General features: G+C 49.5%; 1 protein-coding gene across 1 annotated transcript in view; it reads right to left on the bottom strand.

Annotated features, from left to right (window-relative positions):
* The window catches only part of LOC142488276 (cyclin-Y), a 63,817-nt gene that overhangs the window by 31,258 nt on the left and 14,008 nt on the right, over positions 1-18,551 (bottom strand). Inside the window, exons 5-7 of the mRNA XM_075588649.1 lie at positions 9,072-9,129; positions 7,305-7,424; positions 315-481 (exon numbers count right to left, since the gene is read on the bottom strand). Coding sequence (XP_075444764.1) covers positions 315-481; positions 7,305-7,424; positions 9,072-9,129 — 345 coding nt within the window. The remainder of the gene's footprint in view (positions 1-314; positions 482-7,304; positions 7,425-9,071; positions 9,130-18,551) is intronic.

Below are 18,551 nucleotides of genomic sequence, written 5' to 3'. Positions count from 1 at the left end.
AGGCAGCACATCGGATAGAAGAAAACAAACAGGACAGGCACTACAAGATCCAAAGGTGAAATGTATTCCGTTGGATCTTTGAGTGCCTGATCTATCTATCTATCACAAACGATAACCCCTTTTTAGAGGTACCGAGAAAGATTTTCACACACATCTCCATCAACATTAATGATAACATTTGTATAAATGTCACAGTGCAGAAATACCAGTTCGCAATGAAAATTCCAATTACAATGTTGTTATTGGTACAAGGCAAAAAGAAACAACAAAACAGTGCACAGGCACCCACGAGAGGAAGATTACATGCAACTCACATGTCCTCAACTGTGATATCTTTCAGGATCTGGCAATAGTCGACATTCCACACAGCCTGGTCGTCCCAGACCTTCGATGCAAGAAGAATCGCACCCAGAACAATGCGCTTCCAGTTTACTGGGCAAATGTCTATCTCTGCGTATGTTAACAGTCTTTCAAGATACACCTGAGGAAACAGCATAAGCAAACAACTCAATAAACTGCTTTCCCATGCATGTAAAGTACAGTATAATGCAATTAAAAATCAATGGTAACTACAAAAAAACATTTGCAATGCGTTTTAGTTCTCCTATCTTCTGCCTTTTGTCTGTCTTGTTAGGTACCCTCCTTTTCTCCTAATGGGCACTCTTACAGTGAGGGGGGTGAAAAAACTAAATATATATATATATATATATATATATATATATATATATATATATATATATATATATATATATATATATATATGGTAACCAGGGGATCCTGATGACCAAAGAAGACAGCACACTGCAAGGTTGATGTCAAAAAAGTGTATTGTGGAACACAAGGCCGCCAACGTTTCGGTCCTCACAACGGGACCTTCCTCAGGGCAGTGTATATATATATATATATACATACACACACACACACACACACACACACACGTCAGACTGTGCTAATATGGAATTGAAAAAATAAACACGATAATCGAAAACTCCATATAAATTAAATATATCAAAATTTCAAACATTATTTCAAATACTTAGGTTTATTAAGTTACATCTGGATAAAGTGTATCACTCCTTGGTCATGGGCGAGTGCTACATTAATAGGCAAATATATTCTGATGCTAAATGCCAAATATACACACTGTCTATGGAAATACAGTGCAGGCACTTCTGCTATATAGAAAAAAAAGCAGAAAAATAATCCACCACAGAAATTCATAAATATAATGAAAGACCAGCTCCCACTGTGAAAAAAAGTGCATTACTGTAAGTGATATGTTTAACGGGTTATATATAGGAGATTGGCAACACGTATCAGATAATACCTAGTATATCTTAATATTCTATGTCCACTAGAAGCTTTGGAGGTTATTGACCATCTTCATCATTACTAACCACATATCGAAACCTGAAGGACAATAGTTATCTAGATAGGAATGAATTGCATAAGGCCTGATAAAAAGTAACCATATTCATTTTACGTAAGTGTAATGTTCTTTATATGGGCCAATTACATTGCAGGGTTGTTGGTCTATTTGCCTGCTACCTACCTCAGCCGTTTATAGTTTTAATCCAACATACAAACATATATGGGAGGTCGCGGTAAATAGAAAAAAAATGCTTGCTGCTTTAAACACAGCTTTTAAACATGGGTTGTTCATGTAATGTAAGCTTGAGACAAAAGTGTTCTCATTTGTATGTCATTCCCTAGAATCCCTTGCTGTAGTGGAAGTGCTGTGTGCTGGGTGATAATGATGAAAGACAGGGTTGCAGACCTGTCCAAGACATGCAAATGAGCATACAGTAATATTTCCATTTGATAATATATACACACACACACACACACACACACACATACACACACACACACACACACACACACACACACAAACACACACACACACACACACACACACACATATATACATACATACATATATATATATATATATGTATATATACATATATACATACATATATATATACATATATACACACACACACACACACACACACACACACACACACACACACACACACACACAAGTGCCGCATGGATGGAATGTTGTAACAATGTAATTTGTTACTGTCTGAACACAGCATGTTAAAGCAGCAAGGTGGGAAGCAGGGGGTCTCCGGAGATGAACTGCGTTCTTTTCAGCTCCGGGGACCTCTGCTTCCCAAGACACCTCCATTGAGGTTACCGGTAGTAGCTCCGCAGGTTTAAAGCACCGGGTGACGCGGGCCAGTAGGAAGCCTCAATGGATGACATCACGGCATCTTATTGGCATGCGGAAGCTTTAAACCCCCATTTCTATAGCCCCACAAAAGCTGCTACTGGTACCCCCTACTGAAATAAGTACAGTATCTTGGGAAGAAGGGGGATTTCTGGAGCTGAAATTAATTGCGTTCAGCTCCAGAGACCCCCTACTTCCCACCAATGCTAAAAAATAAAAAACAGAATCTCAGAGATTGCACCTTTAAAAGGCAAGTACTGAGCTTACAGTGCAGTGAAAGCACTTATCTATTTACAATCTTGTATACTATTTCAATGGTTGTTTCATGAATATAAGTATGTTTAGAAGCCTTGAAAAGGTGAATATCCTTTGCAGTCGTCATATTTACCTTATATTTAAATTAACAAAAACGTATCTTGTGTACACCTTTATCCTCATATACTAGTAAGAAACACAAACACTCATTTATTTCCCATATATTATAAGTCAAATCGGAGCCACCGAGATACTACTGAAACTTCTGTAGGGTCGACTGCCGGCTCCACAGCCATTAAATGTACCGCAGCGAGTGTCATGGACGGGACAGGCCGATCAGGGAATCGGACACACCCAGGCAAGTCCCGGTCTTCTCTCCGCCACCTCCTCGAAAACGAGATGCTTATTTTATTGTACCGTGGCTGCGTTGCTGGCAGCAAAAAGGGATTCAATTAAATGTAAAAACACACATCAGCCACGCAGAGAACAGCGACCCACTCCATTTATATCTGGTAAACAACTAATCACTCGGCTCCGTCACTCGTCAATCTTCCCACGTATAAACTGCTTACCCAATATCCTCCCATCACGTTTCCTTTGATATGAGAACATTTAAAAGAGATGCTGATATCTGGCCGTTACGTCTTAAACCACAACTTTTTTTTTTTTTTATTAAGCTAGGTTTTACAATTCGGACATTTGAATCGCTTCCAAAAACACACAGATAAGGATGTGTGATCTACAATACCGTTCCCAACAAAAACATCGGTCATTTTGTTTCTGCAGCAGAATAGGGATATCTACAGCAAGATGTGGCTTCTGTTACCTTTTACTCGTCATAATGGGGTCAGTGTACAAAGCGGCGCAAATGAAATTGTTGCATGTAATATAAATGAGATTGCGCCTGTGTGCGTCTATGGTTTTAGTCGGGTATATGGGATGTGCACGGCGCACAGATGTAACTGGTATGTACAAAAAAAAATAAGAAAATTATCGGATATGTGATCGTAAATCCTAAAAAAGTGCGTTTATACGTTAACTGGCACAGAAGTCAGCTGCTAGATGTCAACCAAAAATGTATCTGATGCAGCACAGATGTTTCATTAAATAGGTTATCAAAATGCATTATTTTCATAGTTTGGCTTTTATAAATATTACACTTATTTATATTTACTAATACTAGTTGGACATTAAAAGAAGACAGAATTATATATTTTTTTTAAGTGCATCAAATCAGGTATTGATCATGACGCAATGTGTCAACCTTCATTTCACACAACAAACTGTGCATCATGCAATATGTATGTCACATAACCACCCTAATACTCAAGATGCACAGTTTAGGAAGGTATAGAATATTTTTTCAAATGAATATGATCTTAGTACATAGGCCTTATAGTATCTAATGTCTATTAATTAAATCCTTCGGGCTTGTATTCGCATTCAATTGAAATAATAGATGAGATGTCCAACAATGGCATATGATTTCTAAGGAATCCATTTTGGAAAAAAAAGTAGACAGAGCTGTAAATCTTAGGCCTGGGACATAGTAGTGTGAGCAAGGCTGAGCCGTGCTGAGCCGCGCTCACACTCGGCACTGAGCCCCTGCAGCCACAATGAGTGCAGCTTTAGCAGGGGCTTCCGCACGCTTGGGGAAGCGTGTGTCTCACGAAGTTTTCAGATTTGGCGCTCGCCGGAGCGCAGGGCCGGTCACGTGAGCGGTTCGCCCAATGAGGGCGAACCAGCTCCGTGACGTCACTGACCCGCCCCCAGACCTGCCCCCGACACGCCCACGGATGGCGCGCTGTGTAAGGGCAGGGAAAGCACCGCTTTCCCTGAGCCTCAGCGCGCCTCCGCACGGATAAAATGACTATGTCCAAGGCCTAAGGCTGCGGCCCCGCTGCCGCAGAGCGCCGTGATGTCACCAACTCTCCAAGCATGAGCGCTCGGCTGTCCTGCATATTTTTTTTCAAGCACGAGCGGGGAGGCGTGGTTGAGCAGCGACTAGCGCTGATTGATTGCTGAAGGTCATGTGACCCTTCAGCGCGCCTGGAAATCCATTTAATCTGTCTCGCCAAGCACCAGTGAGCATACGGGCACGAGCGCGCCACGTTAGCGTGGCTGGATACATCGAGATTTATTGAACTCAACGAGCTAAGCGCCAGGGGCGCTCAGCGGCAGCATGAGAAAGGAAAAAAGGAGTGAGCACACAAGTGCAATAACATAAGGACAGTTTTAATAAGACAGTGTAACTCCGCAATCATCACATTCACAGACTCCAGCAGGTAACAAGCATGTATGAGTATAAAACTTAAACTCTGTCTCGACTGTCAAGGCTCTAACGATATCCCTCGTGCTCCGACCCGCCGCCGTAGTATTGGACGCCCTCGGTGTAATCCGGAAGGGAAATTAGTCCACAGCGCTGTGAATAATTACATTCCCTGTGGCTTTCCCAGAATCCTTTTTTTTTTTTTTTTTACGACTGCACAACAAATGTGAGCGTCGAATTTGTATAAACTTTAGATAACAGATTATATCCGGATAGAAGTGAACTATTATCCTGTTCCCTAACTTCTTCACCTATGAGCCACTGAAACCCCTCTGGTAGCAAAGGGATTAACAAGTATACATTCTGATTTTCTGAAAACCTAATGCGAGTATGAGCCCACGAGCACAAAGTATTGTGGGGATTTGGCCATGCATTTTGCAGATCAGATATTACAAATGGATATTCCCGCTGGGTGCGCTGCTCTCTACTCAGTTTATTTATCCCGCGATGCAGGAATTCTCCTCAGCCCGGGTAATACCCCCCCACTGCCCTCACCTCCTCAGCCTGGGTAATACCCTCCCACTGCCCTCACATCCTCAGCCTGGGTAATACCCTCCCACTGCCCTCACCTCCTCAGCCTGGGTAATACCCTCCCACTGCCCTCACCTCCTCAGCCTGGGTAATACCCTCCCACTGCCCTCACATCCTCAGCCTGGGTAATACCCTCCCACTGCCCTCACCTCCTCAGCCTGGGTAATACCCTCCCACTGCCCTCACATCCTCAGCCTGGGTAATACCCTCCCACTGCCCTCACATCCTCAGCCTGGGTAATACCCTCCCACTGCCCTCACATCCTCAGCCTGAGTAATACCCTCCCTCTGCCCTCACATCCTCAGCCTGGGTAATACCCTCCCACTGCCTCACATCCTCAGCCTGGGTAATACGCTCCCACTGCCCTCACATCCCCAGCCTGGGTAATACCCTCCCACTGCCCTCACCTCCTCAGCCTGGGTAATACCCTCCCACTGCCCTCACATCCTCAGCCTGGGTAATACCCTCCCACTGCCCTCACATCCTCAGCCTGGGTAATACCCTCCCACTGCCCTCACATCCTCAGCCTGGGTAATAACCTCCCACTGCCCTCACATCCTCCGCCTGGGTACTAACCTCACATCCTCCGCCTGGGTACTAACACCCTCCCACTGCCCCCACCTCCTTTTTGGCCTCAGTAATAACACCCTCCCACTGCCCCAAGTCCTCAGCCTGGCTAATAAGACCCCTCCCACTGCCCCCCACGTCCTCAGCCTGGAACACCAATGCAGTGCTATTAAGCATCGAGTCTGAGCTGTTGCAGTGTTTTTGTATACACACACACACACACACACGTAGCCCCGGTCACCTCCATGGTGGGTGCGGGAACGGGGGGAGGCTACAGAGGGACGGTCGGATGCTGCCAGAGCGGTGGGCGGACCCGGCGAGGCGCAGGGACATGCACCACGTGGGGGCACACAGCCAATAAGGCTGCTAGATCCACGGAGAGGGAGCAGAGCAGTTTGGTGCGAAAGGAGGGACCACGCCAGTCGGAGCAGGGACGTAGGAAGAGAAGTTCGTGTCCAGGGAGCAGTGCTCTTCTGGACTAGGCCAGATCTCCCCATAGGTCCCAGCTAGGCCCCGACTCCCCACAGGTTGTGGCTGCTGTAGGAAAGGCCCATAGATAGGGTCGCTTCCCCCAGTAGCTGTAGAGTGTTAGTACACCGGTAACGGACGCCACGCGATGTGCTCGGCCTGCGGTCCGGGACCAGACCCAGGCATATGTTATCAGAGACATTAAGGGACACACTCCAGAGGGAGCTCCCTCAAGAAGCGGACACCTGCAGGACGGAGAGAAAGAGGATCAGACCGACCACGTGGCATGGGACCACGTTGCAGTTTGGCAGATCCATCCAATGCCAAGTAGACGTGGTCTAGCCTGAGACCAGGAAGGTACCCAATGTGCATCAACGGCCATACACAGGGGGTAAAGCTACTCCACACACTGTTTGCTTGGGCCCTGTCTTTGGACACTAGAGTGGTTAAGTGCCCAGGCACCTCAGTACTTTGGGGGTTAAAGCAGGAAGTGAGTGTGTGTGTGGGGCCTGTACAGTATTGTTATTGTGTTATTATATGTGTGTCATTAAAACTAAGTTAGTTATACCAGCATGTGTATACTTATTCCCTGACTGTAATGGGTCCTGTGAGGGCTTAACCTGCAGTGCGAGGATCCCTCCCATGTGAAGGCGCTGTCACCAGAGAGAGAACGCCATCACTCCAGGCTCCCAGTGGCGGAGGACCAGGCCTTCTGTACGCCAGACTGGTATCCAGCACACATAGTTCCCTTAGGCATGGGGAAAGGGGGCTACACACACACACACACATACACACACACACACACAAATGCATCTTTGTGATCCCTTGGAGACTATAAAAGTCTACACAGAGCCTGTATAGAAGGCTTCCCTAGTTTCTCCCTTATATTAAAACATATAAAAAGAAGAGGTTTACCAAGGTCACTATGGCACATTCAGCGGTCAGCTGGGCAGCACTGAAGAGCGTCCGAACAAAGCGGTAAATATGCTTCTGTTCTGGGTCGTGTTTCTCATAATCAGAAGGTACTTCGGATTTCTGGGAAGGAAGATAAATTCTCATCATAAATGTGGATATTATGTCCACAACACTTGCATATTTCCCATACAGTATATGTTCCAGTTAGATGAATAACCCATAGGCCTAGATGCACGAAGCACTGTTAAATCAGGGAACAGAACGTCTTTTCCCTGAGTTAACGCCGTATTCATAAAGCTAATTAAATGCAAAAACGTTCATGCTACATCTCATTAGAATAGGGTTATCTTCACATTATCTTCCAACATCGTGATGTTATGCAAGACTTGGCATCCTCCTACAGTATCTAATCCCCGAAATAGCACTTGTGCTGCAGTGGAGAGGGAGGGAGGGACGGAGCGAGCGACAGACGGAGACGGAGCGAGCGGCAGACGGAGAGGGGGGGAGAGCGGCAGACGGAGAGGGGGGGAGAGCGGCAGACGGAGAGGGGGGGAGAGCGGCAGACGGAGGGGGGGAGAGCGGCAGACGGAGAGGGGGAGAGACACGCAGACGGAGAGGCGGAGAGACACGCAGACGGAGAGGCGGAGAGACAGGCAGACGGAGAGGCGGAGAGACAGGCAGACGGAGAGGCGGAGAGACACGCAGACGGAGAGGCGGAGAGACACGCAGACGGAGAGGGGGAGAGACACGCAGACGGAGAGGCGGAGAGAGACAGAGAGGTGGTGACAGCAATCCAGACACTGCAAAAGCCCTATTTTAATGGATGGAGCAACGTGAAATTTAGCTATGACTTAAATACTATAACATTATGTCCCTGCATTAACCTTAAGGCTACATCCATTCTACGAGTGACTGCACGCATGGCGCGAACAGCCCGCACCTCTATGAGGCAGCCATAGAGAACACGACTGCACGCGCGATAGCGATTTCAGGAGACAAGCGAATTCGTGTTTATCGCCGGCTGGGTCACGTGAGTGGTTCAGCCAATGAGGGCGAACCAGCCTCGTGACATCACGGCCACACCTCTGCCACTTCGCTGTGGATCTCAGTCCAAAGATCGCTCGGCCGACAGTGGCCCATGACGCCATGTGCTCCCACTATATCTATATGCCCACGACATACTTGAAAACGAGAGGTAACTCTCAATGTATTACTTATTGGTAAAATATTTTATAAATAAATATCTGAGGCCGAACAGACTTTCATGGATAGACGATGGTATCAGCATGTTATATGTTATATTACTAATGTCCATTATAATATGCTCTGTAGTGGACAAAAAACCCCATTGCGTGACGCTGTTATTGTCCTTTGTGGATACAGCGTTACTATTAACGTGACGTTCAGTGCACACGTAGTCCCCTATTCAATATGCGATGAAGCGGCCTCGGGGGCTGATTCTACGAGTGCTGAAGCAGCCAATCTCGTCCGAAATTCCCCATGGACTTCAGTGCAGAGTTACATCCGATGACGTCTGCACATATAGAATCAGCCCCTACATCTCGCTCAGAGACATTTCAGATGCATTTATTAAACGAGGCTGAAATCTCCCTGAGGAAACCTATTCCACAGCAGCTTGAATAAGTGCCATAGGGATTCCACCGCTGAGCAGAAATGTAAAGACAACAGCGCCTCATGTGGTGGTTTGTACAGCGTCCACAAATACACAAGCAATTGAAAGAAGTAATGATAAAGTCAAATACTTACAGAAAGAGGGTGAAGTTTTTCATCAAAAATATCCAACAGCAACCTTCCATCTCTATCTCTAGAGAAACAAAGCATTACTTTCTAAATATAGTTGTCCAAAATAAAAAAGCCAGTTGCATTTAAAAGTAACAACAAAAAAAAAGTTTTAGTACACCACTTTATAGTTAGTATTATATACCATAGGTTAGGGGTTCTCAGCTACCGTCCTCAGGACCTCCCAACAGGTCTCGTTTAAAGGATATCCCTGCTTCAGCACAGGTGGCTCAATCAGTGACTCAGTCGAAGACTGAGCCACCTGTGCTGAAGCAGAGACTGATTGGGTTACCTGTGAGGATACAGGGATATCCTGAAAACCTGACCTGTGGGGGAAGTCTTTAGGACTGTAGTTAAGAACCCCTGGCTTAGGACCAGCGAGATATATGTATTTGTTTTTGTTTTATTAGGAGAGTATGTTCTCTGCTTGAGAGCTAGAGCGAGATGTGTTAAAGACCAATATGTAAATACTTCCATGCTGCTCATACAATGATAAATACTGCGGAAACATATTCCCCGGCTTAATCTGCTCCTGCTGAATGCAGCAGGGGGCACATCGAGAACACATTTTAGATCGCTTAGAAGGACGCCATGCATTTAATAGCTTAGATTGTTTAATCCCTACAGTAGTCCAATTCCGCAAACAAACAAGAACGAAACATTCTAAACGAGAAGAGTCATTCAGATGTGCCGCCACCTACTAGTGAAACGGATGCCTGATCTCTCTAACAACATTACTATCACAAGAAGGAAGCACGGGATAAAAGAGGGAGGAAGAAGGAAGGAATGGGAGAGAAATAAGTAAGGGAAGAAATAAAGGAGAAGAGCCCAGTGTATTCAGAATGCACAGAATATCATTAACCTTTTTGATCCCAGTAGGAAAGCAATGTATTGCATATGGCAGCGAGGGGTAATTAATGCATGCTGTTGAAAATGTGTTAAAACTTATAATAGATCTGTGTGTATCTATTCGAAACCTTCTGTGAATATCTTGCAGTTGCTCCTATTACTAGTTGGAATCACTTTTTTTTTTGCGCACACACCGTCTTATTTGAAGTACGCCGACTGTTCCAAGTTCAGTTAAAGCTGCAGTTCAAGTTGCCGTTTTAAATGTTTTTTTTTTGTTTTGTTATTTTCATTCAATATGTGCATCAATACAATCTGCACACTGACAAAGTGACTAGCTAAGTTGCAGATGGATCCGTTCTCCTGTAATCGATCACTTTGCTCAGGATTATTTAATTCAGTTATTGCTGGACTACGTTACCCACAATGCAATTACCCTGAAGAAGTAGTTAATTCTACGAAACTAGTTGGATGTAACATTCTATTGCCTTATATCTGCTTACATTGGCCTTTGTCTATGTATTGGCCTGTCCTGTTTTTATTTCATCCTGTGTGCTGTTTTGGACACTTGTGAGAGACTTTGTAAGACTGTTCAAACTTCCCTATTGAATCCACCACTGCTGCATCGTGGCACGCTGAGGGCACCCCAGCAAGCTGCGTTTTAACCTCTGTGCAGAGGATACACCTGCCGAGGTACAGGAGCAGCTTCATATCGGCCAGGAAGCAGGAGCGATTTCACCGAGCCCCAGTACCAGCTGCTGAACCTGGCTGCATGAAGGGAAATCCCCTTGGGAGTGAAAGACTGACGTCCTGCCCCAGAATCAACTGGGCTGCATCAGCAGAGGGAAGCAAGCACCCGATTCTACAGTTAACAGCTGCCGAGTGGTAAACAGTGTGATACACACTACATGCCTTTTACCAACTTTTTTCATGTACGCAGATATATTACCCCCTTTTTAATTCTATAATATATTGTTGAATTTGCTTCACTATTTGGCGTTGTGCGCTGTTTTCTTTTGTTTCCATTCTCAAGAGCCAGAGCCTGTCAGAAGGGGAAGTGGTTGTGACTTTGTAAATGGTATCTATAGAAACAAAAATGCTTCCTGCATTAGAAAAATTAAAAAAAAAATATTATATATCTATATTTTTTAAACCGTTGTATGTCCCTGTGTCTAGGGGCAATCTGATTGGTCGGTCACTCAGCCTTTGGACAATCAGATTGCTCCGTGGCCCGCCCCCCTCTCATTGGCTTGCTTCTGTGGCCTCGACTGGCCCTCCTCCTCCTTGCACCACCGCCCGCCCACTCTCTTCTTCTCCCTCTCCCTCCTGTTCTGTCTCCCGCTAAGTCCCCCTGCCCCCGGGTATCACCCCCACCGGGTATTTCCCCCCCGCCCCCGGGTGTCACTCCCCCCTCCCTTTCCCCGGTGCCCCCATCACCTGCGTGTTGCACGTGTGCTCCGAGCCGTCCAGCGGCCTGGCGGTGCGCGCACGCTGCGGTTGCTCCCGCTCCTCGGGCGGCTCACTGTCCTCCCGACGCCGGCTCGCGCATGCTCCGGGATGCCAGGCGCTGCATGCTCTGCCCCCCGGGACCGCGGCTGCTCCCGCTCCTCGGGCGGCTCACTGTCCTCCCGATGCCGGCTCGCGCACACGCTCCGGGTCGCACGGCGGCCTGCGCCGCCCCCCACGCCCGGGACCGACTGGGCGGAGCGACCGGATTGGAGAGAGGCGCCTTCTGGACCTTTGGGAGCTCGGAGAATGGACGGAGGGGGCTGGTGTCCCCCGGTGGGGGGGCCAGGCTGTGGCATCCTCACTGCAGTTGTTTTTGGTGCCCGAGGACATGTGTCTAACAGTGTGTGTGTGTGCGTGTCTCACAGTGTGTGTGTGTGTGTGTGTGTGTGTGTGTGTGTGTGTGTGTGTGTGTGTGTGTGCGCGCGCGTCTCACAGTGTGTGTGTGTGTGTGTCACAGTGTGTGTGTGTGTCACAGTGTGTGTGTGTGTCACAGTGTGTGTGTGTGTGTGTCACAGTGTGTGTGTGTGTGTGTGTGTGTGTCACAGTGTGTGTGTGTCACAGTGTGTGTGTGTCACAGTGTGTCTGTGTGTGTCACAGTGTGTGTGTGTGTGTGTGTGTGTGTGTGTGTGTGTGTCACAGTGTGTGTGTGTGTGTCACAGTGTGTGTGTCACAGTGTGTGTGTGTGTGTCACAGTGTGTGTATCACAGTGTGTGTGTGTGTCACAGTGTGTGTGCGTGTCTCACAGTGTGTGCCACTGTATGTGTGTGTGTCACCGTGTGTGCGTGTCACCGTGTGTGTGTGTCACTGTGTGTGTGTGTCACTGTGTGTGTGTGTGTGTGTGTCACTGTGTGTGTGTGCGTGTGTCACTGTGTGTGTGTGTCACTGTTTGTGTGTGTCACTGTGTGTGTGTGTCACTGTGTGTGTGTGTCACTGTGTGTGTGTGTCACAGTATGTGTGTCAGAGTATGTGTGTCACAGTATGTGTGTCACAGTATGTGTGTGTGTGTCACAGTGTATTTGTGTCACAGTGTGTCACAGTATGTGTGTGTGCGTGTGTCTCGCTGTGTGTGTGCGTGTGTCTCGCTGTGTGTGTGTGTGCGCGTGTGTCTCACTATGTGCTGCGCACAGGGGGAACAGAGCTGCTCGGGGGGGGGGAACGGCGACCGGAGCGGCGCAGGGGGGGGGGGCACAGCCGGAGCTGCGTGGGGGGGGGGGGGGGAGGAATGGCCGGCGCTGTGCAGGGGGGGGAGGACTGGAGCTGCGCAGGGGGGTGTGGAGGCGGAGAGGGACATGGAGAGAGCAGGAGGTTTTGGTCCCGGGCAGCGCCGGGTCGCTCAGCTAGTATGTATATATATTTTAAGGTTATGGTGGGTAAAAAAAGTGACTAAAACCCTCCGCAGTAAAGCATAAAGCAACTGTAAATATTCCTGTATATTCATTTGCATGTCTTAGACAGGCTCACTGTCCTCCCGACGCCGGCTCGCGCATGCTCCGGGATGCCATGCGCTGCATGCTCTGCCCCCCGGGACCGCGGCTGATCCCGCTCCTCGGGCGGCTCACTGTCCTCCCGACGCCGGCTCGCGCATGCTCCGAGATGCCATGCGCTGCATGCTCTGCCCCCCGGGACCGCGGCTGATCCCGCTCCTCGGGCGGCTCACTGTCCTCCCGATGCCGGCTCGCGCACGCTCCGGGTCGCACGGCGGCCTGCGCCACCCCCCACGCCCGGGACCGCCCGGATTGGAGAGAGTCGCCTTCTGGGCCGGTGGGAGCTCTGAGAATGGACGGAGGGGGCTGGTGTCCCCCGGTGGGGGGGCGAGGCTGCGGCATCCTCACTGCAGTTGTTCTTGGTGCCCGAGGACATGTGTCTCACAGTGTGTGTGTGTGTGCATGTCTCACAGTGTGTGTGTGTGTGTGTGTGTGTGTGTGTGTCACAGTGTGTGTGTGTGTGTGTCACAGTGTGTGTGCCTGTCTCACAGTGTGTGTGTGTGTGTGTGTGTGTGTGTGTCACAGTGTGTGTGTCACAGTGTGTGTGTGTGTGTGTCACAGTGTGTGTGTGTGTCACAGTGTGTGTGTGTGTGTCACAGTCACAGTATGTGTGTATGTGTCACAGTGGGTATGTGTGTCACAGTGTGTGTGTGTGTGTGTGTGTGTGTGTGTGTGTGTGACAGTGTGTGTGTGTGTGTGTGTGTGTGTGTGTCACAGTGTGTATGTGTGTCAGTGTGTGTGTCAGTGTGTGTGTGTGTCACAGTGTGTGTGTGTGTCAGTGTGTGTGTGTGTCACAGTGTGTGTTTGTGTGTGTGTGTCACTGTGTGTGTGTGTGTGTGTGTGTCACTGTATGTGTGTCACTGTATGTGTGTGTCACAGTGTGTGTGTGTGTGTGTCACAATGTGTGCGTGTGTCACAGTGTGTGTGTCACAGTGTGTGTGTGTGTGTGTGCGTGACTCACAGTGTGTGTCACTGTATGTGTGTGTGTCACTGTGTGTGTGTGTCACTGTGTGTGTAACTGTGTGTGTCACAGTATGTGTGTCACAGTATGTGTGTGTGTGTGTCACAGTATGTGTGTGTGTGTCACAGTGTGTGTGTGTGTCACAGTGTGTGTGCGTGTCTCAGTGTGTGTCACTGTATGTGTGTGTGTCACTGTGTGTGTATGTCACTGTGTGTGTCACAGTATGTGTGTGTCACAGTATGTGTGTGTGTCACAGTATGTGTGTGTGTGTCACAGTGTGTGTGTGTCACAGTATGTGTGTGTATGTGTCTCGCTGTGTGTGCGCGTGTGTCTCGCTGTGTGTGCGTGTGTCTCGCTGTGTGTGTGTGCGTGTGTCTCGCAGTGTGTGTGTGCGTGTGTCTCGCTGTGTGTGTGTGTCTCGCTGTGTGTGCGTGTCTCACTATGTACTGCGCAAGAGGGGGGGGGAACGGCGACCGGAGCGGCGCAGGGGGGGGCACGCCCGGAGCTGCGCAGGGGGGGAGGAATGGCCGGTGCTGTGCAGGGTGGGGGGAGGAGGACTGGAGCTGCGCAGAGGGGGGAGGCGGAGAGGAACGTGGAGGAAGCAGGAGGTTTTGGTCCCGAGCAGCGCCGGGTCTCTCAGCTAGTATGTATATATATATATATATATATATATATATATATATATATAAAGTGTTCCACAATCCTATACATTTACACGCCCGGGGCGGGTGGATTTAACCCCCGGGCGAGTAAATATTGGCCCAAGCAGAACACGTGCTTGTTTTTTTAAATTTCCCCGCTCACACTGAATTTTCCCTGCTCGCGCTGAAATAAATAAAAAAAATAACTCCCCCTACCTGACTGCTGAGTGGCGCGCGCTCCCAGGCTTTGTGGGCGCGCGGCCAGGCTCTATATGAGCCAGCCCCCAACGAGCGGCCATTCTTTCTGGCCAGAGATCTGTTGGAGAGTATGAGAGTAAGTACTCTCCAATCCTCCATCCCCTCTGCTCCTTCCCTGCCTCCTGCAGTTCCCCCCCCCAATACCCGCGCGTGGCTGCAGATGGTAGCGAGGGTGTTCCGCCTTCTCTCCCCGGCCCCCGCTGATCCGCGCGGGGCGGAGGTGTCCCCCCCCCTTATTCCCCTCAGCTTCCCGCGCCACTTCCAGCTTTTCCCGGGTGGTCGCGCGGGGTGGAGGTGTCCCCCCCGTTATTCCCCCCAGCTTCCCGCGCCACTTCCAGCTTTCCCCGGTCCCCGCACGGGGCGGGTGATGGTAGTGGGGTGTTCCCCGCTTACCCCGGCTTCCCGCGGGCGGATGATGGTAGTGGGTGTTTTCCCGGCTTCATGCGCCACTTCCCGCTTCCCAGATCCCCGCGCGGGGTGGGAGATGGTAGCGGGGGTGTTCCCCTTATACCTCCTTGGTCTCCGCTTCCCCGCGGTCCCGTGGCTGTCCGCGCAGGGAGGGAGATGGTCACGGGGGGCGAGCGGGGCAGTGGTGGTGGTGCTCGGTCGCGCGGCCTATCCTCTTCTTCCCCCTGTCGTGTGTGTGTGTGTGTGTGTATGGGAGAGTGTGTGTGTATGCATGCATGCATGCATGGGAGAGAGTGAGTGTGTGTGTGTGTGTGTGTGTGTGTGTGTGTGTGTGTGTGTGCGTGTGTGTCTGTGTGTCTGTGTGTCTGTGCATGCGTGCATGCGTGCGTGTGCGTGTGTGTGTGTGTGTGTAGGATACCAGAAGTGTCACCCCACTCCAGTCACCCCACCACCCCAGTCACCCCACCACCCCACCCCAGTCACCCCACCACCCCACCCCAGTCACCCCACCACCCCACCCCAGTCACCCCACCACCCCACCCCAGTCACCCCACCACCCCACCCAGTCACCCCACCCAGTCACCCCACCCAGTCACCCCAGTCAACCAGTCACCCCACCCAGTCACCCCATCACCCCACCCCCGTCGCCCTCTCTCTCTCGCCCCCTCTCTCTCACACCCTCTCTCTCTCTCCCTCTCACACCCTCTCTCTCACACCCTCTCTCTCTCTCTCTCTCACACCCTCTCTCTCTCTCTCTCTCTCTCTCACACCCTCTCTCTCTCACTCACACCCTCTCTCTCTCACTCACACCCTCTCTCTCTCACTCACCACCCTCTCTCTCTCACTCACACCCTCTCTCTCACACTCACACCCTCTCTCTCACACTCACACCCTCTCTCTCACACTCACACCCTCTCTCTCACACTCACACCCTCTCTCTCACACTCACACCCTCTCTCTCACACTCACACCCTCTCTCTCACACTCACACCCTCTCTCTCACACTCACACCCCTCCTCTCCACACTCACACCCTCTCTCTCACACTCACACCCTCTCTCTCACACTCACACCCCTCTCTCTCACACTCACCACCCTCTCTCACACTCACACCCTCTCTCACACCTCACACCCTCTCTCTCACACACACCCTCTCTCTCACACACACCCTCTCTCTCTCACACACACCCTCTCTCTCACACTCACACCCTCTCTCTCACACTCACACCCTCTCTCTCACACTCACACCCTCTCTCTCACACTCACACCCTCTCTCTCACACTCACACCCTCTCTCTCACACTCACACCCCTCTCTCTCACACTCACACCCTCTCTCTCACACTCACACCCTCTCTCTCACACACACCCTCTTTCTTACACACCCTCTCTCTCTCTCTCTCACACACCCTCTCTCTCTCTCTCTCACACACCCTCTCTCTCTCTCTCTCTCACACCCTCTCTCTCTCTCACACACACCCCCTCTCTCTCACACACACCCCCTCTCTCTCACACACACCCCCTCTCTCTCACACACACCCCCCTCTCTCTCTCACACACACCCCCTCTCTCTCACACACACCCCCTCTCTCTCACACACACCCCCTCTCTCTCACACACACCCTCTCTCTCTCACACACCCTCTCTCTCTCACACACCCTCTCTCTCTCTCACACACACCCTCTCTCTCTCTCACACACCCTCTCTCTCTCTCACACACCCTCTCTCTCTCTCTCACACCCTCTCTCTCTCACACACCCTCTCTCTCTCTCACACACCCTCTCTCTCTCTCACACACCCTCTCTCTCTCACCCTCTCTCTCACCCTCTCTCTCTCCCCCACTCCCTCTCTCCCCCACGCCCTCTCTCCCCCACGCCCTCTCTCCCCCACGCCCTCTCTCTCTCCCCCACGCCCTCTCTCTCTCCCCCACGCCCTCTCTCTCTCCCCCACGCCCTCTCTCCCCCACGCCCTCTCTCTCTCCCCCACGCCCTCTCTCTCCCCCACCCCCTCTCTCTCTCCCCCACCCCCTCTCTCTCTCTCACACCCTCTCTCTCTCTCACACCCTCTCTCTCTCACACCCCCTCTCTCTCACACCCCCTCTCTTTCTCACACCCCCTCTCTCTCTCTCTCACACCCCCTCTCTCTCTCACACCCTCTCTCTCTCTCTCTTTCTCTCTCAAACCCCCTCTCTCTCTCTCACCCTCTCCCTGTATCTGTCTCACACTCTGTTTCTGGATCTCTTATTTACCCTATATCTCTTAACTGCCCTATACTACACCAAAATAACCTATACTGCTTTCTTCTAGATCTGACTCAAGCTTCACACAGAAGACATCGGAACCCCCCCTAACCCAGAAGACAGGTAGGGAACACCTAACATTGCGGGAATGAGGGTACCTGGACATTGAGGAACTGCGGATCAGGTAAGATCCCAGTGGGATTGCTGCTTTAGATATTGTGAAGCGGGGACGTCCAGACACTGGTTAAGGGGTTCAGGAAACTAGTCATTCACACCTGGCTTTTATTTCTAGATCGATATTTACACACACACACACACACACACACACACGTAACAAGGACTAATTGTAGTATAATGTAATACAATAAAGACATTTATGTCAAAAACGAATGTTGTTCTGGCTAGGAATTTATTAAATGTATTTTATTTATATATTTTATTTTAAAGCGGGGTTGGGGGCGGGACAAGGGGCGGGACTAGGTGGCGAGTAGATTTTTTGGTTGGGCGAGTAGATTTTTGGGTGATTTGTCGAACACTGTATATATATATATATATATATATATATATATATATATATATATATATATATATATATATATATATAATGCTACAAGTATTTTCTCATAGTACAGAACTGATTTATTAAAAGAAAAACACTTGTAGGATATTGATTGGACTGCAGCTTTAACAGATAATCCATCAGGAGAGACTGATAAATAGTCAACTCTGTTCCATGATCTTGGCGGTGAGGTCATCAAAAACATTTCCCTATCATTAATGGGGAACTTGACTAATTCCCAAATCAGGTTATAAATCACGTGACACATTCTTGTCCAGCTGCTCGGCTGAAGCGAACTTCCTGGAACATTTTACCCATATGAAACGTGATGGCCTTGGCAAAGAGGTATCTCTGACTGTCACCTTTTTATTTCTAATGTTTAGGTCTTCAGTTTGGATTATGGAATGGACCAGCAACAATGGAAAGGGTTCTTAACAGTGAGGGCAGTTCCAGTGTGGAATTCGTTACCCATGGAGACTGAGGGCAGATACAATAAATATCTTCAAATAAATGTTGGACATTTTTTTTTTAGCAAGAAATGGTAT

This window comes from Ascaphus truei, chromosome 2, assembly GCF_040206685.1.
Source record: "Ascaphus truei isolate aAscTru1 chromosome 2, aAscTru1.hap1, whole genome shotgun sequence".
Classification (NCBI taxonomy): Eukaryota; Metazoa; Chordata; class Amphibia; order Anura; family Ascaphidae; genus Ascaphus; species Ascaphus truei.
This window is presented reverse-complemented; position numbering and strand designations above follow the sequence as displayed.